Source organism: Ooceraea biroi, chromosome 4 (assembly GCF_003672135.1).
Source record: "Ooceraea biroi isolate clonal line C1 chromosome 4, Obir_v5.4, whole genome shotgun sequence".
Taxonomy (NCBI): Eukaryota; Metazoa; Arthropoda; class Insecta; order Hymenoptera; family Formicidae; genus Ooceraea; species Ooceraea biroi.
Window position 1 is genome coordinate 11,126,315 of NC_039509.1, and position 21,803 is coordinate 11,148,117.

The 21,803-nt window shown below is 43.9% G+C and overlaps 1 protein-coding gene across 2 annotated transcripts in view; it reads right to left on the reverse strand.

Annotated features, from left to right (window-relative positions):
* Positions 1-1,118: 1,118 nt before the first annotated feature.
* The window catches only part of LOC105275815 (insulin-like growth factor 2 mRNA-binding protein 1), an 86,050-nt gene continuing 65,365 nt past the window's right edge, over positions 1,119-21,803 (reverse strand). For both annotated transcript variants that reach the window (XM_011332937.3, XM_011332946.3), the window contains 6 exons: positions 13,767-13,943; positions 12,932-13,315; positions 12,399-12,651; positions 10,637-10,993; positions 9,657-9,908; positions 1,119-9,395 (listed from right to left, as the gene is read on the reverse strand). In XM_011332937.3, coding sequence (XP_011331239.1) covers positions 9,153-9,395; positions 9,657-9,908; positions 10,637-10,993; positions 12,399-12,651; positions 12,932-13,315; positions 13,767-13,943 — 1,666 coding nt within the window. In that variant the 3' untranslated portion in view covers positions 1,119-9,152. The remainder of the gene's footprint in view (positions 9,396-9,656; positions 9,909-10,636; positions 10,994-12,398; positions 12,652-12,931; positions 13,316-13,766; positions 13,944-21,803) is intronic.

Genomic DNA, 21,803 nt, shown 5'->3' on the forward strand with positions numbered 1-21,803 from the left:
GATCGCGGATGGATCGCACCTTGAGTCGAGCCTGATCGCACGGTGGATCTTGATCAAACTGCTCTATGGGGGAATCTATCTTTTTTTCCTCTCTTCTCGGGCTGTTAATCGATCGCGCATGTCGCTTAATCCCGCGCGATCACAGCGTCATGATTCGGATATGATTACGGTATTTAACACACACCGTGTTAATCATCTGTGGTTTTCTGAATCCAAGGTACGAAATGAAATTGGAGCTTGCGGATCGTCATCTCGAGGCGTCTCGAGCGACGAGGATCGTCGTCGTCTTTTTGGCAATATCGACGAGATCAGAATGAAATGCTGTTGATGCAAAGTGGTCTTCTGAGAGTCCGATCGGGTGGATTTCTCCTACCGTGCGATCTCTATCTGCGAATGTGATCTTCGTCCCTTAGCGCTATTATAATCAGTCGCAAAAGTTCGGTAGCAAAGTGAGACGAGGCACACCTGCGCGGAAAACTGCGTACAAAATTGTCGCTAATTGGCGCTCGATTTTTCTCCTCTGCATTCCCTCTCTCTCTCTCTCTCTCTTCCTTTCACACGCACACGCACACTTGATTCTCTCTTCTCTCTCATTTTCACAGTCTTCCTCTCTCATTCGCCCACTTCATTCGCCCCGTTCGACGAACGGCTACTTATGAGTTGCACATAATCTGGCACGTCGACTAATCATCCGCCTCACGTTAATTAAGTTTAAGCTTTACATATAATATATATCTATGTACAACAGATGTATAGTGTATATGCGCTGCGTAACTATGTATACATAGGTATTATTTCTCGGGGGTCTCTGGGGGAAAGGGTAAATGCAGTGTAGAGAATAAGTTACATATCCGCGCGGCTCTCCATCATAATGCCCATTATTGGCAACAATAGGATAATAATAGATAATACATCGGAAGTCCCTTCAACGGGGCTCCCTCACCGTCGTCATACTCTTTCTTACTCTTATTCTTTACTCCGTTTAGTCTCTGCGTCTCACTCTAGTTTCCTAACTCCGCTTAGATCATCTCTCTTACACACGATTACGATTATGTTCTCTCGTTTTTTCACTTTCTCGGCGTTAATTAACGCGTTAATTAACGGCCACATTTTCTCTCTCGTTCTCTCTCTCACTCTTTCTTTCTCTGCCTCACAACTCTTTCACTGTTCCTATAATCCGGAGGTGTATCACGCCTAGAGCTTACTTGATATACTATCTGTTTAGCGATATCAACCTGTCACAGTAAATAACAATGCCCAAGTTTGTATAATAAGGCCTTCGATTGCCGCCACGTGCCCGGTCCCGGAACCGTTCCCTGCGCCGAAAATATCATCCCCGTTTGATTTCTCCGAGCGGATCTCACCCAAAGTGTCTGGGTAAAAAAATGAGAAGATGCTAAGCGAAATCATGTAGCTCTTATAATCTTTAACTGTTTTCTAAAATAATTTGGCTGTATATCTGATCTTAATCCTGAAATCTTGTAATCCAGGCTTGCGTATGATCTCGTTCAGCAAGTGATCCGAAATCGCATAGAAATAATTTTCTCAAAATTTTGTTAACGTGCGAAATAACGATCTGCAATTTATCCAGACGTCTTCAAGCCGATCGATTTACGATCGCTGCGCATGGAAAATGATCGCCAGCTCATCGATGAACGATCAGCGCATCAGTAACGAAATGGCCGATTGGTTTCATGACCGGTTCGTGATCAACGGTCGGATCTTGTTCTTCGAGACTAGCGAACAAGTCCGAGGAAAGCGATCGTGCTCTAAAATTTTTCCGGCGGCCCTATCACCATCCTGCACCCGAGTCGCACTTACACCACACCTCTCTATCGAAACGCTAATACTAAAGCCCAAAATAATCTGCCACTTCTGGCCGCAAGTCTACCATTCCTAGCTTATTTTCGTTTCTGTCCCCCCCCATACCCCAGCTTAGATCGCAAGCGCGATCCCCGTCCGATCTTCAAACGGGAAGCGCGCGATGCGTTTTATTAATGTTAAAGTCGCTTTTAAATCATTTCTTATAGCTATTATTATTCATTAATCATTACTATATCAATTAAGAGAAGTATCCTGCAACCTGTTTGAGTTCCGAACGGATCGCTTGTCGCGATCCTGGACGCCAATTGTCTCTCTTTCTTTCATACTTCTGTTAATGCCGCTCGCGATCACGATCGCGGTGATGTAGGATCGATGAACGATCGTACGGATTTGCGCGTGTACCGGAAGAAAAATACACGCACATATACATATATATCAATATATATATTTATATATATCGATATATCATATCGGGATAGGTAATGTCGTGTGTGCAACGGTCGAGAAACTGATTTCCACCGTTTCTCCACCTTTTCGTATTTCCGGCGTGTGCGGTAACTATGTATGGTTGTATATACGTGCTGCTGCGTGTATGGGGGTGTCTCTCTCATGAACGAAACGCACGAAGGAGCATCGACGAAGTCGGCAAATTCGAGCCCTGTTTCTGCTTGAAAGAACTGTTCAAACAGCTTCATCATTGTTAACTACAGTTTTGCTCGATATCGATCGCTCGACACGACTACGTGACTCCCCGTGGTTCGTCAACGAGTTGAGAAAAAACCCCTAGAGCCTGCTTCAGAAGAACTCTGTGTGCGTCGTTCGATTCTAGCGATCGGATGCGGCGTTCGCAGTTGCGTTGCGTTCACGACTGATCCAGACTGCTTGATTGATCGGTCAATCGGAAAACGAGAGATCCTGCTCGAGTATCTCGTGCGGTTTTTGCGTTTCTCTCTCCTTTTCTCTTTCTCTCTGTCGCCTTCGTGAAAAGTCCAATAGATATACATATACGGCGAATCGCGTAGCTGTTACGCGTTAGACGCTCTCTTCTCTTTTTTCGTTTTCTTGTTCGCAGGCGTGCTGCTCGCCTGATATTCTGCCGTCTGCGTGATTTCCCTCTCTTTGCGATTTCACTCATGTGAGAATACGGTGAGTGATATATCTATGGTCCATCGTACGGATCTCGCCTGTGAATTTCGTTCAGCCTGAACCTCGGTTGCGCCTCAACTCGGTTAACTGATTCCGATCTTGCTAGGACATTAATTCATTCGATCGTGTTTCGTTTTAATTGAATAGTTGTGCCGTAGATGCAACAAAATTCAATTAACCGATGTTGATGCAACCACCCTGAAGGATGGATTCTCTGCGAGAAACATCCATTTACGTTCAGTCGGTCTTGGTTGCAAAACTACAGGCACGAAGAATGTGACGAAAGATTGATAGAATTGTGTGTGCATGCGAGAGTCATTGGAGACACGTTGAATGTTCGACGTTCGTACAAAGGAAAAATGAAATTATTATCTTTCGAGGCTTGCGTGATGTAGTTGACGTGTTTTCGTATTTTTACATCAATTGATCAAGTTTCCGATTATTTGTTTCTTCCTCTTTCTTAATAATGATAATAATGTTGTTTTTTTGGCGGAGTGACGTTAAATTTTCTTCTTCTTGTTTTGAGGCTCGAATTTCTTATCTTTAATTATCTGTCGAGGTGTGCAATCTTAGCCGAGCTTAATATAATTTCTCGCTTTTACGCGACTTTCGACGGTAAAATACTCTAGAATACTAACATTTAGCGATAAATCGATTTTGTACATTTGTTTGTCGATATTCCTATCAGTAGATTAAGTTATACTCTTCGCCTCTAACACGCGCGCCTTGCGGGCGGGCGCAATAATTTATAACGTTTAAAAATCTTCTTTCTCCTTTAAGTTATCATTATTATATTAATAATTTCATCTATTCAATCATTGTTTGTTACTTTGTTTGATTTGTACATTCTTTTCCTTTCTCTCGAGCGTGCGAGCGGGTTGTCTCTCTCTCTCTCTCTCTCTTTTTCTCTTACCATTTATTCTTCTTTTTTCTTCTTCTTCTTGACGTTTCTTAAGTGCTGAGGAATCGGCCGAACAGTGTTACCTTCTACTGTTTTCTGACCGACGAGATTGTGTACTTGCTGTCTTCTAATGAGAAGTATACAAGTTTACGTGAAATATGCCTTTCTTCATTTCTACTTGTCCTGATTTTTGCCTAGTCCAAAAGTTCGAAATTTTTAACGAAAAATCCATATTGAAGGACCCGAACGAGCGAAAAGTGTGAGTTTTCACATGCGGGGCAGATTGGTTCGTCCGCGGAAAGAACGCGGCGATTTTCTAATTTCGCGTCCGCAAAATTTTGGATTTACATTTGTATCTAGAAAAATTTTTGTAATTGTTTAATCTAATTGCAAGAGTTAAATTTATAATTTTATTCTCAAAGAACTGTATTCGCCAAGATCTTCCAATGCATAATGCCTAACGAAAATCTCGTCAAAAAAATCGCGTCTTTCCGCGGAGCGGAGGTTCCGTTTGTTCAACTTAGAAAGAGATACTCCGAAAGCGGGCGGGTTGGCGATAATCCTCGCTGAAAGCCGACTCGACGAGGTCCCGCGGGACGACGATGGCGTTCCGGAAGTCCTCTCCTCGGCGATCGCGAGTCTCTCTGTCATAGGGGCGATTCGCGTGTCTCTCTTTGCGTCGTGCTTCTTCTCTCGTGTGTCCGGGTTGTTCTCTCTTCATCGACTTGAAATTTTGAAGTGCGGGCCGAAAGGAAATTAAAGATGCGATGATTCCCAAAGTTAGCGTAAATGATTCCATCAATCGTGAGAATAAATGAGGGGATTCTCCATTTTTGCTGTACTCATCTGTGTATGTGTATTCGCGTTTCTATTTTCTTCTCTCTTTCTCCAGCTGGTTCTGTGCGCTATTGTTTCACTATTTCTGCCTTTGTTCTATTTTATCCAGTCTATTCTGCGATCTATTTACTGCATTGTACTAATTCTGCGTACTGTGCTTGTCCCTTGGCACTTCCTTCCGTATCGCGATTTTTTTTTCTTTACAAACTTTAATACAAATCTCATCCTCTCACTATCTCTCTCTCTTTCTCTCTCTATCTCACATTTAAATATTTACGCTTGATAAATAATTGCGGGACGCGGGTACTCGCCTACGGGGGTACGACGGTCAGGGTCCCTCGCATAGAACTACGAGGTTCCAGGACCGGGCCCCGTATAACTGACGGCCTTGCCGAGCGGACCCGCGACAAGCCGCTCTTCTTCGAAATATATTATTAAATATATTATACAAATTTATATTCCCGACTAAAAGAATATCCCTTATGTCACGATCTTACCCCTTCCCACCCCTCCCAAAAGCGAGCGAGCACAGTGCAAAAAGCTGCGCGCCTCGTCCGAATTCGTTCCCCCGATTTATTCTTAAATCTTTCCTTTATCACGTTAATTTATCCGTTCCGCCGCGAAAATCATTCCGTTTCGCCTCTCCCCCTTATCTTACATCGAAAGAAAAAATCTCTCTTTGTTTTTTCACACTCTTAATATCGTTAAAAAATTCATTAAGTTATTAAAAACATCTAACAAAAAAAATATCTTGAAAAAGAAAGATTCACTTGAAGTATCTTCAACAATCCGTCCAAATAAATCTACGTTCTTAAACACGATCTCCTCTTCCGTTCTATCTTTCGAATCCTTTTTTTATATATCCTATCACCCGTTTCGCCTTTTTTTGCCCCCCACAATTCTATCCGTGCGCTCACTCGTACATCTCTAGTGCCTCATCTTCGCGTGATGCAGCGGAAAATAGGAAAACCGCGTATCCGTTAAACACGTTTCTGCCTGGTCAACGTTGCTCTTTTTTTTTACACCGAGAAACACTAATCAAATGTCAACCGATCACGTCTGCTCGGTTCACATCAATTTTAACTTTGGTGGATTTTGTTCTCGTAAATCCTAGATCCAAAACGTTCGACTAAGCTTCCGGCGAGACGTTACGCATTTGCATTCCGCTGCGAAAGGTCCACTGATCTTGTCGATCGGCACTCGTGAGATGTTTGCGCACGCGCGCGCTCCAAAAAGTTCCATAATCTCTCAACCTTATCCCGAAAGAAATAAAAAAAAATAAACAAAAAGACGATTAAACATGATATTACATCTTGTTTTAACGTCCCTATACGTCTCCCTTAAAACTCGATTAGCTTTATCAATCCTTGAACTCGTGTATCTTTGTACTAAATGCATACCGAATGCCGAGAGTGTAAACCAGCGGGGCCCGTTGAGGGACCCCGCTATGTCGCCAGACGCGGGCACCCCGAGATGGGGGTTCCGCGTGCCAGTGTCGCTTCGGTCTCGCGTCGACGAGCTTTGATGAACTTCGAGATCGAGAATCGATAACTCTCTGATCGATAGATTCGAGTAGCTTGATGACGTAAACTACTGGATAAATGTGTCTGCCAACCCGTTTCGGGACCCGAAAGAGCATCCAAGGTTCGTTTTAGCGGCGCATTCGACGATCGATACATCGAACCGCGGACGCCGACACGAGACCGGGCGACGTGATTCGTTAGTCCGTTAGTGTTTGTTGAATTTTCCTGGTCAACGTTTTAACGACCGCTCTGCGGAAGCGGTTTCGCTCCACTTTGAGTCCAATCTGATTAATCGCGTTCACCATCTCGCTTTCGCCTCGTCTCGTCGCGCGATCGGTCTTACCCCCTTCTTCATATCGGTTACGATATCGCCGCGAAACGACATCACGTCGTTGAACATGGGGGGAGCGAACAACGATCACGTACGGGATCTCCGCGTGGCGGGATAACAACGACCGATTGTACGCGCTGGCGAGTCGCGATGCTCGATATGCGAGATCGGAACGAAATCGCAACTCTCTTTCCCGGCCCCACGCCTCTCAATCCAACGGCTATAATTTGCAAAAAATTACAGGGTGCGCGAGCTGATCGGGACACCGCGGAGGCACCGTCTCGACGCTCGTCTCAGCGCGACGGCGCAGCGTCCGCGGCGAGCGGCGAGACCGGTACCGCGAGCGAGCGTCACGATGTTCCCCGCTTACCCGCTTTTTCTTTTCACAGCTCTTCCACTTCCGTTTCTCTATCAAACCTCTCGCGTTAAGCCTAAATGTGTTTTGTTTCCGTCCGCCTTTCCTCGCCGTTTTAACTCCTAATCAGTAATCAATTACTTATCAATTAATAATTATTATTCAACACACGCACACTCACACACTATTACATTCATGGTAAAAGTAAAAATCCCTGATAAGTTTTGTCGATTTACCTCTTTTGTATTTCTTACGTCCCCTCCTTCGCTCGTCGTCTCTTTCTCTTTCTCTCTCGCTCGCTTTTCTCTTCTCCTGTTCTTTGCGCGTACCGACAGTCGCTTTCTCATTCTCTCCTAGTGCCACAATACGATTTTCAGTAATGTTTTTCAGAAACGTGGCACAAAACGCCTGTGCGTCAGTCTGCTACGGCATTAACGGATTTTTGTCTTCTCTTACAGTTCATCTTTATGAACATCTCTTCCTTTTTTTAAATTTTTTCTTTCATCGTCATCACGCGTGCCAAGCAACTTGATGTCTCGTTAGCGTCGTCCTCGACATTTCGATGATTATTTGCCGATTATGTTCCCTCCCACATACACACGCGTATCTGACCCCTCTTTACTTCTTCTCTCTTTCACTCTCATGGCTCTTGGTGAGGAACTTGAGGCGAATAGAGCGTGCACGACGCATTTCACTTCACTAATACGAAAAAACTCATAATCGCTTCTTCTTTGGTATTACGTGGTGCGAGGAGGGGCGGGTTGAGGGCGCGGAGGTCACTTCTTTTCTTCTTATCTCCTCCTGAGGCATCCTGATTTGTGTCCACGATCGGGAACGGGCCGTGGCCGTCCCGCGACTCGCGGTTTCGATATTTTATTTAAGTCCTGTATTATCATTCAATGTCTCTGGATTGTGGTATAAAAACTGTACTTCGTTTGTGTTTCCGTGGCGTTTTTTTTTGGTTTTTTAAGCTTTTTTTTAAGAAAAAACCGCTTTCCTCCTGTGGTACTAGCAAGAAGTAAGTAAATAGCATATACCGATAATAGTAGTAATAAGTAGTAATAATAGTAGTAGTTGCAGAAGTAGTAGTAGTAACAGGTATAACGTAATATGTAATTGTCACTTAACTTCTCTGTATATTATTAATAACTTTAATATTAGATAGACTTCTTTTTTTTAATCGGTTTATCGCTTCTCTCTGGCGCGTTTCACTTTCCTTTATCGTATTAAATCTTTAACCGTAATGCAATGAGGTAATAAGGTTGTGTGTGTTTTCATTTTTTTTTCTTTTCCATTTAGTTTGTTCCGGTCCGTATCCTATTTCATCGGCGGTGGTGGTTTCGTTAGCGCTGCGAAATTGGGTCGTGCGCGGCTGTGCGTGTCGCTTCGTCACTATCGCAGGGGTGTCCGAACGAGTTTATGAGCGCGTGAGGAGCGACGCGCAGAGCGGAGGGGAAAACGTCTTTGTACGTCAACGAGAACAATCAAGTACCGGCAGTGTCTACCTGGAGCGTACCAGGTTGGATGATAGGCCTGACGCTCCTCCGTTCGATCGCGGCGAACATGTACCGTTCTGATCTCGCGAGTCTACTTGATATTGCAATTGCAGTTGCAATTCGAGAGTCGCGAGTGAGCTAACTATGGTGTTTCCTTGCGCTTCCATCAGCGACAGACGGGCTGTTCGTCGAATCGAACAGAGGGCCTAGGCCTTCGTTGACCCTTCAAAAAGACTCTCACGCTCGAGTCTTGGATTCATCCTAGTTGGAATCCTCGTTCAAATTCTCAGAATTAACTCTACGCACTTGGACGCTCATCGAGCGCCGCGAGTCAGTCAATCCCTTCAGAATCCCGGATGACTCATCAAATTTAAAAGCCTCGAATTATTCCTCCGAGATTGAAAAGCGAAAGCTGGAACTCTGAAGAGATCGTCAACTCGCAGAATCGGAGAGCTCGCTCGTGTCGTGTTAGGTGTCGGGCGATGGATGTCGAGTTAACTCTCAGAATGTTGTCGCGCGCGTCTTCCCGTCCGCGATCCGTGCGTCACGCACTTTCCTCGTTCGAGACCCTCCCCTATCGGAAAGGACCGCGTGCGCCCCGCGAGAAAAGAGGGTGGTCGCGATAAGCTCGGCCTCTCGACGAGAGAGAATGTCAAAGCGACGACGAGGCCACTCCGGCGAATAAAACGGATAGGCGTTTTTAGCGTCGGTCCGCATAGTCTGGTGGAGGTCATCGATGTTACTGGGCTTGCGGTGATTGTGGCGGTGGCTGTTGCTGTTGGTGGCTAGATGGCGAGCCGCTTGACGGCTGCTGAGAACAGGGCTGCGACGTCGAGCCGCTCTGGGAAGTAGCACTGCCGTCTCTTTTGGAGCGAACGCCGCCCTCTTGGCTGCTACCGCGGCCGACGCGTGAGCCTGCACCACCGGTTCCGCCGGTAGTGCCCGATTGTAGAACCATGGCGCGAATTCTTCTTTGCGCCGACTGTAAAAAAAAAAAGTAAAGCAGTTAATATTAGAAATTTAGTATTAATTAATTTATTAAAACTTATTAAAAATATTAATGTCAAGAATTCAATTGCTAAAATATTAATTACATGAGTGAAAACGAGTCAAAAGTTCACTTATCATACTCGAGCACTTATACGTACAACAGTTAACTGAAAACTTAGTTTCTTTTTTACCTGAACAGAGAAAATATATTATACATATAAAAGTTATCTGAAAAATTAGTTTTCTTTTTTACCTGAACAGAGAAGAAGGGGCCGGTGATATGGACGGTTGTCTCTTCTTCAGCTGAAGGAGGAGTAGCCTGTTGCTCCGATAGCTTAATCACGCTGCCAGTTACGCGTTGGAGCTCCCTGACATTCTGACCGCCTTTGCCGATAATGCGGCCAACCTGGGTGCTGGGAACCAGGATTTCGATAGTAAGCCTGACATCTTCGGTGCCCGAGACGTATCCCTCCTCTCGCATCTTCTCGAAGATCAAATACTGAGCCTGGAATCAACAAGTTTCGATCATTCAGAAAGAAATAAAAACAAGATAGAAACAAGAAAAATTAAGTTCTTCGTTACAACAAGAATCAAAGTACAAAAATGACTATAAACCTAATAAAATTAATGAAAAAGAAAAAAGAAAATGTCGTAGGCGCTTACGGGGCCGATTCTCTTATTTAGTGAAGAGATCGGTACGGGGCCCTTCTTTAATCTTCCTGCTACATCAAGTAAATGCATACGAGATACAACATCTACCCAAAACAGCAGGAGAAAAACTTGCCGGGATTTGAACCTGCAACCTTCGCAACGATAAGCCGGTGCAATTCCCATCTGCCAATGTGGCATCGAGTGAATGCTGATGTTAAAATGCTATACAGTGATCCCAACAAACTTCCATCAGTACAAATCTTTGACATGCTCTTTTTATAAAATTCTGTCTTATAGTTTTTATTATATAATATTATTAGAAAACAAATGTGCCATTAAACATATTTATATATATATGACACGCGCATTCTGTATTAAAAATCTCTAGTAAAAATCACAATTCCATAACTTTACATTTAGAGGTTGTTTAAATTCTCATACGCAAAGCTGGCATTTACATATTTGTATATAAAGCTAAGAAATCATGAGAAGATTACTGACGACAACCACGAGGAGTAAGAAAGACGTATTTCGCTTAAAAACCGAGAGATCGCGGGATAGTCGTAGAGGACCAGCATTTACCTTCCACTGAGATTCTGGAGAGCCGATGATGGTGACCTTTCTCTCGGTCTGCTGCTCGGCCGGCTTGTCCTGTTCGAGGGGTGCGATCTTCACGCTCGCGCCGGAGAATCTAATGATATTGCGTATGTGGGAGCCTTTGGTGCCGATGATGGCGCCGACGCTGTTGTTGGGAATGTAGAGAAACGTCGTCTCTTGGGTGTCACTGGTGGCGACGCCCTGCTGGGTAGGCAGACTGCTCTGGTAGGGATACGGGGCGGGTCCCGAGCCGTAGAGGCCGGGTCCGCGGGAGCTGTAACCCATGCCGGCGGTGGACATCATGGCCATCGGGTGCAAGCCGGGAAACATCATGCTTTGGGGCTGTGGGAATAACGATCGCATCGATTAGAAGCTTCGTCGCGTTGCGCAACGCCGTTGTCTACTACCACCGCGACCATTGCGCTTATTTCGCGCTTATCTCTAACGACCTCCAGTAAAGTCAATATGTCGGATCTTGCCGGCAGAAGCTTAATACTTTGACGGTCGTACGTTTCACTGAAGGACTCTCGCTTACCGCCGGCGTCTCTCGCGTAGATTTTACCGCCTGTCGCCGGTTTCGGCTCTTCGTATCACCATCTACACATCTATCAAAGAGTACGTCTGACACTAGGTCTACAAATATCTCTTTATCACTCCGAAACATTTTTCAGGATATTTCAGAAATATAAAATATTCGATTAAAAAATGGAAACTGACTGATCCAAGTTGCAAAGGCAGCGAAATATTATTTCAGACCGAGGGGTTGGTCACTAGCGGTTATAGTGTATAAAAATTACCCTTGATACGGATTACCTTTAAATTACCTCAGATTCCTTAAGATTACCTAATACTACAACACTTCGATCACATAACTTGGCAAAAGTTTCAATTTACTGTCAAAATTCATCAATGCCGTATTTTCCGTATTGATTTCAGCCGGTAGTTCCCTCGATGATTGTTCAGAATTTTCTATTTTGATCGATTTCGATAATAAAACCAGAAAAAAATAATAAACTAGCACAGAGCAAAAGAATCAAGCACAGAGCAGGCAGCTCGGCGGACATATAGACCCGAAAACATATGAAAGGTTGCGTTTCCGATATTTGGTTGTCTCTCGGTGGTTAGATATACTGAATATATATCGCGCATGGTATCACGATTACCTTAGATTACCTCAGTGACCAACCCCTCGTTTCAGACTAAGACACTAAACTGAGACACAGAAAGTCTCGCTCCTTTCCAGACAATTGAAAAACGCTAGCAACGCTTGTAAGAATTGGAAGGGAGGAACACAAAAATAATCGAAATGCATTAATGCAGATGGTGCCGGAGCCGGAACCAACTTGGCGGCAATGGTTGGTACAATAACACAGACAAACATTAAATCCGCGACGTCAAATCATTTATATAATGCTAGTTTCATAATTGGCAGCGCGAAGTCACGTCTACGTTACGCCTGCCGATTATGATTGGCTAACGAAATCACGCATACAGTGACAGCGGCAGTCAAAGCATTAAGAAACAATTCATTCGACAGATCATTCTGAGCTTGCTAATATCAAATACTCTTAACGTCCGACTCACTGACGTCACTGAATTTGAAGCACAGTTGAACTTTTACATTTATTTACTTGCATCTTTATGCTCCCGCAATTACTCATATTTTCTCTCAAGAAACTACAAGAGTTCCAAGGAATCGTATGATATTATTAGAATTACGAATAGCAATGTGTGAGAATTGACTCACAGCCATGGCTTGAAGATCGTTCTCGTAGCTCTGGCGCAGCTTGCTGGAGATCATGGACTCAGCCTTGCTCATGTTTTCGATGGAACCCTTAACCGTGATAATGCGCTCGAGATTGAAGCTGTTGATATCGTTGATACTGCTGACTGTGATCTTCGTGTCGGTGTCCTGCATGATTCTCTTGATGGTGTTACCGCCTTTTCCGATGATTCGACCAATGAGGTTGTTGTGCGCAAGGATCTTCAGGGTAATCTCTCTGTGAATAAGCAGATGATGCGATTAACGCCAATACTCGATCAACGAAACGGAAATTGAAATTTGGTCGAACGATATAAATTAAATATATTCGCATGTATATAAAATGATCCCTGATGCTCTCCTCATTCGCGAATAACTTGACACTCGTGAAGCACGCACACATTTCACGTTCGCACGCGCGTGAACCATGCTCGCGGTCACAAGGAGACATCGACAATGATTGAAAATAACTCAACATCGCGATTATCAGAATTATGTTTCAGATTTCAGATCCGTACCCCTTATTCGTGGTGTTTGCCTCTTGCTGCATCACTTCTAGGATCTTCTTGCAGGCGTTGGTGCAGTTGTCAGGATTACCGTAGATGGTGATGGCCTTTTCCAGCGATCCAACGTTGTCTTTGCGGTGCACATCCACTCGGGCGCGCGTCATCTGCGTGATCTGACGTATAGTAGATCCTTGTCGGCCAATTATGGCGCCAACCATGTCCGACTGGACGAGGATGCGCAACGGAAAGTCGGTCTGCCGACCGGAACCCGACAGTCCGGCGAAGGCGACGCCACCGCCGCGCTGGCTGCGGCCCCTTCGTCGGCTCTCCGCCGAGGACATCTCCACTTTCAGCGAATTGCCGTCGTAGTCGTAGCCATTCAATTGGTTCACAGCCCTGCAACGCGACATCGTCATATCTCCACATTAGAACGGATTTGGTAAATGACTAGCAAAACAGAATTAGCAGAAAGAGTACATGGCGATTTTAGGTCTAGTTTTCGCAGATAAATGAAATTAAATGAATTTATGTTTGAAATTAATTTTGCAATTTATTTATTTAGCATGCGACAATAATTCTCGTGGATCGTGAGTTTTCTCAGGAGTGAGTCAAGTTAATATTCTGTGTTGCAAATGCTTAACAATATCGCCGACTGCGATTCGTTGACGGTCAATGTGTTAACGTTCACATCCGTGAATAATAACGTTAAACGTTAAAAATATAAATACACAGTAGCGAACGTTCGTAAATTGTCGTGACGTCATTGTCGTGATCTTGATCGCGAATAATTAATCTGCTTGATTGATCTTTCGCGAGACGAGAAAAGAACACGGTCGCTGATACTTACTGCTGTGCTTGCTCTTGCGTCTCATAGCTAACAAGAACGGCCTGCGTGTTGGGATCTCGCGACGGCAGTTTCTCGATATGCTGCACCTGGCCGTAGCTCAAAAACAGTACTTCGAGCTCTTCTAAACGAGCCTGGGCCGGCAGATTGCTCACTAAGGCCTTAGCGACGCCGCTGCCACTGGAAACAGAAAAATAGTTCCAATTAGACAAATTGCTTGGCTACGAACACGTAAGAATAGTATCAGAAGCTAATAATAAAAGAACGCTAATAATAAAACGGTTTTTTATACATTGATGCAATATACAATAGCCAAGAGCATTTATTGTTTTTAATCGATCGATATGTAATAAAGCAACATTGTCGCAAATCTCTGATGTTTATTCAACGTTTACGTCATGAAAGCGCCATAGAGAATTGCGCTCAATATGTAATAAAGCAACATTTTCGCAAATCTCTGACGTTTATTCACCGTTTACGTCATGATAGCGAATTGCACAATAAAAAGAATGCAATAAATATACCAGTATTTTTGAAATTTTTCCAGGTTCAACTGCTTTTCAACAACACATTCCATTTCGTCGTTTATATGGAGCAGAGATTGTAAGCGAAGGAAGAGAGTGGCCATGTAAGTGCCAGACGCGAACGCGACTCTCGATTGACAGAATCACACGGCGAGATTCCAGCAGTAATCACTAATAAACCTCGAGAATCAAACAGTAGCCTAGTCAGGAGTGTCATTGGCTGTTTACATCTGATTGTGATGTTGTCGTCTTACTACGTTGACGAAATATATTTGGCAACGTGTCACACTATAATAACATGATGTTCATGCCATAGGTAATGTTAACGTTATTAGCACGATTACGATAAAATTTTATTCGACGAAAGCTCCTTTACAATTTAACAAAATTGCGACCTTTTTAATTCCGCACATTAAAGCCCGCCCGCCGAATAAATAAAATAGCGTTTATCAAAAATTTTTATATCTGCGATCATACATTCTTGATAAACATTGCTTGATAAAGGAAGAAAAAAACTTTTCAATGTTTAAAACTTAATTGAGATTTTGCTGTATATACTTTGCTTGATAATTAAAAATTGATACAAATTTGCGAAACGAACAAATAATTGCTATCATCATCAGGGTTTCTTGAGGGTCCTCTGGTATGTTTGCAGAAAGAATTTCTGCGCGATATTCTCAGCCTCCAGGTCACAGGAGATTAATGTGCCTTAAGTTTTTCACTTTAGTCCACGTTACGTACTTTGTTTGGGGCCGCACGAGCGTGAATTGAACGCGTTGCGCATCTCGGTGCACCAGTGCGGTCCCGCCGCTACGGCATGAATGAACCAAACGGCAAGTAAGAAGAGGACGCGGAGCGTGAAGAACAAAAAGGAGGGTGGAACGACCGAGGGAACGACTCTCACTTTCGTGCGTATCGATTTTTCAGCAGGCCGACCCACTCATCGCCGGTGTCGCGGTGAGCTTTCGAGCAACCTTGAAGAAGACGCGTCGAACGACCCTCAAGACCTGCTCGGCTGTGAGGATAAAGCCGCTGTGTCTCTGAGAGATTGGATGATCACTCGGTCGACCCTACGCAACCTAAATTTTTTCATACGATACGAAAATCTAGCTTTTGATCAGAAATTGTGAGGATCAACTTGCGCGAAATTCTTTCTGCAAACGTAAGGCGCGATTAGAATTAAGAGTTTGTAAGTGATGACATGAACCTTAACATTTACGAATTTTTTCGAGCAGAGAAGAAACCTCTGTATTTCTAGTTATTTCGAGGAAAATAAATCGAGTTATTTCGAGGAAATTAAATCTTAGATTTGTATCAAATACATGAAATATTAATGGATTATTGATCTCTCGAAGTACAAAAGTAATTTCGCGGAAAACGAGATGTACTCGTTGCTTGCAAGAAAGGCCACGATGCGTTTACGTGCACAACGAGGAATTATTTTATAACAACAACGCTTCGTATTGCATTTGTTTAACCGACAAATTAGCGAGAAGTGGTGACCAAAGGTCGTCGATTTTCGCTTCAGTCGAAATCGCAGCGGGAGACAAAAAAAGTCGTGCGGAACACTCAAACATCCGGGGAAGAGGGAAATAACGATAACGAGCGCGCACGTTTGCGAAATTAACGAATGAAACAAAAGGGGATAGGCGGAGGTGGAGGCGGATGCGACGAAGATGCACTAAACGCGCGCGGGGGTGAGAGGGAGACGAGTGAGATATATATATATAACGGGTGGCAGCGGACCAAGCGGGGGAGGGGTGGCCTTTGTTTCGCGTACTTCCCTTTAGGGGATTTTCGGCGGTATCCGTATTCGGCGTAGTAACGTGAAGTGCGTGCAAACGCGCACGGTCTGCCTCGTGGTTCCCGCCCATCCACCCCCCCGGTAAACTACCTCTCTCACCCCCTCATCCTCGTCGTGCTCCTCACTTTACCCCCCTCAACCCTTTTGCACGCACGTGTGACTCGCCGGCCGATTCCGTCGGGTCACCTTTAACGAAAGGCGGCGGGTTTTCGCGAGGCAGCCCGGGTAAGGGAGACGAAAACAGGGCGAGGGGGAGGACAGGGGAGGGAGCGTCACGAGGAAGGAAAGATAGAGCGAGAACGAGTGAGAAAGAGAGGCCCTTTGCGGACAGGGATGGATCGTGGCGGGTCACCCCCGTGGAAGAGCGTTTGATGTGCCGGCCTAAGACACCTTTTTTTCGGACACTCTTTTTCTTCCGTCCGTTCCATTCTCACCACCCTCCCCCGCGCGTTTTTTGCCGATTAGCGAGTCGGTGGAGCGAGTGTGGTGACTACGGGGGTAGAAGGGTTGAAGAGAATCACCAGGGAGGGGGTAGGGAATAGATCAGAAGCGAAAATTTCGAGGGTGCCGATGACGCGATGCGGATATTTTGCGGGAAGGACTGTGGGGGATCGCCAACCCCAAAGAATTAGCACGAGTCACACCTATCGGTATGCTGCCGATTATTGCCGTGGATTAATTCTTACTCGTGCATACCAGCGCATAAATTAAAGCGGAAATTATTACGTGACATTATTACATTGTAAAAAAACAGAAAATTTTTTAAATTTTTATGGAATATTTATGATAGAAAAGAAACAAGTTGCCAACATGAAAATATTTCAACTTTCTGATTAATGTATTTTTCATATACCTTGAAGATGCAAGACAAGTCTGACTTGGATGCTAAGACGATAAAATAAACTTTATAATGCCGATAAATTATGTAAAACGCGTAGATGTAATCTACGCGTAGATGAAAAATTCCACAAGTTTCTCGGTACTAAAATGCAAATTACATTCATCAATTTTTTACAAGTAAAAAAAAGACCGCATGGGCGGTCGCGTTTATAAATACAGCCCTGCTTAAAGAACCGCCGACATCGTCGACTTGCGCCGTCGGGACACACGCCGCCAAAATCGATCTTGAAAAGGGAAAGTGCCAGCGGCATGACTTTACACACACCCACATACGAGCGCGAAAAACACGCGTGGAGGTACTGGCCAAGGGCATTCACATATTAAAATCCACAAAGTCCCGGGAAAGTCGTCTACCTCTTCATCGTTATTGCCGGAATTAATTTGAAAACTTGCCCCATCAAACGTTTGACCAAATAAAAAAATATGAATAAAATATCTTTCCTTATAAATCATTGCAAAATTACATTAATAAGAATTCTACATGTTATCTGATGCCAATAACATGAGAATATTATTTGACCTAACACGTACCATTAATATTGTATTAACACAAAAATTCTTGGCAAAATATAGTCAATTATTAAAAAGAAAATCTGGGTTTTGATACCGAGCTGGAAAAAAACGTGTTCATTAAAATTTTAGACGCTCTTATCGATCAACCTCATTCCAGCTATTTAGATTTAGATCTAAATATAATTATATGATTTTTAAATGTTGAAAGATTTAAGGAATAAATCTTGCATCATCGATTCCATTATTGTCAAGCAAGAGATTGGGCAGCAAAGAACTAAAACAGTTCTTATGCAACGTCATTTGAGACTCGTTTCGTCGTCTGGACGGACCCTAAGCTTGATTCACGTGTGTGGAAGGGATTGCTGTAGGAAGACACGTTGTTGGACGATTCGACGCGAAGATCGCGTGTATGCAGGTAGATACGTACCTGCGCGACCGCGTGGCACGTGCGCCGCTTTCCAGTTTCGCCTGCGTGTGCGTGCACACGCACGTGCGCGCCGCAATACGATCGAGCGCACGCAATGCCGCACACATACACGGTGCTCAAGTACGATTTTACAAATCTCGTAATTTCTGTATTATATCAAATAATAAAACATTGATGTATTCATGAATATGCATTCATGGAGAATTTATTTGTCACTACACTGTGATTAAATATGCGGAGCTATACGTCATATACTTTACTTGATGTGTTTTTAAAATAAAAACAAGTCAGTAAGTAATAAACAATTATGTATAAAAAAAAAGATAAAAGACGCACAGTTTCAAGATACATCTGAAACGAACATGAAAATTTATTTTTTATGTTTGGTACAGGTTTTACAAATCGTAATTCAGAAAGAAGATGGAGCGTTCTGTAAATGAAAAAAATCATGATAATTTTCTTAAAAATTTTATCAGTAAAACATGGTTGGAAGGTGTTAGCAAACACGTTAAGATTCCGTGCATTCTGCATTCTCGAAATAACAGCGCCGCGTGGAGAAAGCGTCGACCGAAGTGTTACACGCGCTATCTATGAATAGGGTATTACGGATAGATAAGATAGGCGAGCAACAGGGGGGTTGTTAATATTGACACTGGCAGCTAGAGCTCCAACTACATTCGCCACCCTATTTCCAGTGTCGACACTATGTGCTTGCAGCGAACCATGCCGCGTGTGCGTCAGCCAACTTCCAGCAATTTTTCCGCGATAAGCGTGGAAGGAGTTAGTACCTCGGCGCAGGAAACCGACAATGTGCGTCACTCTCCACGACTGGATATCGAATCAAGGGTATCGCGGTACGTGGTCTGAAAACAGCGAAGGGAGCGGAGCGCGCCGCACGAGAGAAACGACCGGAGAGCGATAATTTCCCGGGAAAAACTGAATCCGACAAAAATCATTGTCAAAGAGCGGGACTCTCGGATTTCAGATAACCCTGTTCGAATACCTCGCATGTTATATAATATTTTTCGCGAAAATTTATTAGCCGCAAAAGAATATTAATTTTCCTGCCAAACAGCTCAAGAATCGTTTATTTTTTAGCGTACAAATTTTGGTAAATGTTAAGATTAGGAGCGATCTCACTATTGTCAGTAATATGACATATATACTCTGAATAACTTGCAAAAGCTAGCCGTTGCTCGTTGTTTATTCGTAACAAAGTTACGAACAATTAAAGATGATAAGGTCGCCTCCAATCTTAACATTTACTCAAATTTTGTGTTGAAACGATGACACGCTCAACCGATATATTAACATATTCCTAAAATTTCTAAAAAGAAAAAAAATTTATTTCTCACAGACATATCGCAACGGTAAGACCCTATCAATGGACACACACATTCAACCTTAGAATCAACAATCTTATCGGCACGCGAACACTTTGGCGCGCACGAAATCACATGCTTCATCCTCGCTTCCTTCCAAGTGTAGCTTTCTCGTCTCGATGAATGAACGTCCTCGTACGAAGCGGATGTTTTCGCAATTCACTGACCGTTATGTTGAAGAATCTCGATACAATGACAGAATTAAGCGAAGGAGTGAGTTTCGAGTGAGTTGTGTAAATTAAATTACGTAACATATGATCTGCCATATAGAGAACATTGTACGGACTTGCCAAAAAGAACTAGTAAAGATAGCATAAATTGTGTTTGTGTGTGTGTGTGTGTGTGTATATATATTAAGCGCATCTAGTCAAGCTTATCATCTCTCACGATTATCTTCCTGAAGAAAGAAGCAGACGCGATGGCGCAACGTTGTGAAACCGACCACTGCGCGTACGCAAAAATGTCTCGGCAAATGAGCAAGCTGTACAATCCGGATGTTGATAATATCTTCGATATCAATCATAAACTACGCAAATGCAGTCTGATGACACAATTTCAGAAAGAAAAGTAAAAGCACGCTTCGCACTCGTGCTACAAAGTTGAGTTTTTGTTAATCAAGAGTTTTACAATCCATGTTGCCCGTGGTCATGAATTGCGACACGAAAAGTCATTAGTGCAAACTAGATAAACGACTTTCACTGCTCGAGTGGAGAAATAGTTCAGAAGACATGACGCCGTGCGGTTCGTACGAGATATATCACGCGCGTTCTACAATCACATATTCAATTTCAATATTATTTTCAATATTCCATCAGAGAAACGAACCACTTTGTTCGAGAAAGAAAGGATGCTTCTTAAGCGTGGAAATAGCGAAGACAATAATTCGGCCCGTAAAGCGACAAGAATTGAAGAAATAAATGTATTCGCGAAGGAAAGGATGCTTCTTAAGCGTGGAATAGCGAAGACAATAATTCGGCCAGTAAAGCGACAAGAATTGAAGAAATAAACTACTCGAGAACGTAACGGCTGCCATTAGTTCGAGATGAGAGTGCATCAATACGATTGTGAGAAATCGTAGAAGACACACGGCGCCGATAACGCCGGTGCTACTTGGAGATAAAAAGAAGAGATAGAGAACGCAATAAGAATTTTGTAGATAACGAGCGGAGGCGGCTGCTGCTGCTACTGTTACGGCAGTTGTGTATCAGCCGGAAGTAGAGTCGCGCGGCACTCGCGAGCAATCGCGGTACCTAAGAGCGAGACATATTTATGCGCTACGTGCACGCATCAGCGTGTGGATATTATTCTCGATATTACATTGTAATTATAATGTATCAGCGCGATGCAACGCGGTAATTTAATTTAACCCTCGTCCGCGAGGGGAGAAAATTACACGTTGCGCGCACGTAGCGGCCGACTCTGGCGCGCATGCACCGTACAATGCATTTTGTACGGAAAAATACCAGGCCGGAGCAGGTAAAAATAGGTATCCATAGCTAAAGTGTTTATAGACTATCCTTCGCTATAAGCGGAAGTGTGCAATGTATTCCCGTCCAGGAAAACGTGGCTTTTTCCCTCTCTCCCATCTCCTCAACCCTCTCTTTCCTCGCGATTCCGTGTTAAGAGGAATAAACCGGAAATATAGATATATACATATATATATATATATATATAGATGAGAGAAAATGGAATGAACGTTCTCTTTTTAGCAAGCAATAATATGATAGCATTTTACTGCCACAATAACAATTTGCAGGGTAATAACGCAAGCGTGCAACGAACCAGTTAATAACCATCCAGCAGATCAACAGATCAGCAGCATTAATCTAACGAGTTCGTATAAAACCTGCGTTCGTATAAAAGAGGCAACAGCGTAACTGTTGTTTGTTCATAGTGCTGGCAGTCGTCTCTCACGAAAGACGACGTCACGAGCACGAGACCACGTCGGGGCAGATGAATATTTCCGCCGCATCAGAATTCCCGTGAGGTGTCTTCCACTCGAAATAGTTCGAGACTCGCGTCACCGTTTTACGTTCACCGGGATGATTCGGCACTCTAGCGGACCGACGAGGAGAGCCAACCATCGTAACGGCACGACCGCGCGGCATTGAATCGCGAATTTCGTTCACGCTCGAGAAGAACCGCCCCGTTCCCGAGATCCACGTCGTCGCGTGGACGTCACGTCACGCGACCACGGTGTCAGCGACCGACGTCATTCGGAATGCACCGGGTGATGACAGTGGGCGTATTGGAAACTGATGACTCAGCGTTCGGAATTATTACTAACGGATGCCTCGTAGTACCTTCGAGGCTTCATTCAGCGGCGCGAACCTCCCGCGGATGTCGACATGGACTTCCTGGCGCTTCGACGCTCTCGGCGACCACCTACGATGATCTTCCTCTCGCTTTCTCTCTCTTTCTTTCGATACAGAGAAATCGAATCAAAGCTATCCTCGACAAATTTGCGAAAGAAAATTGGAGTTTGAGCAT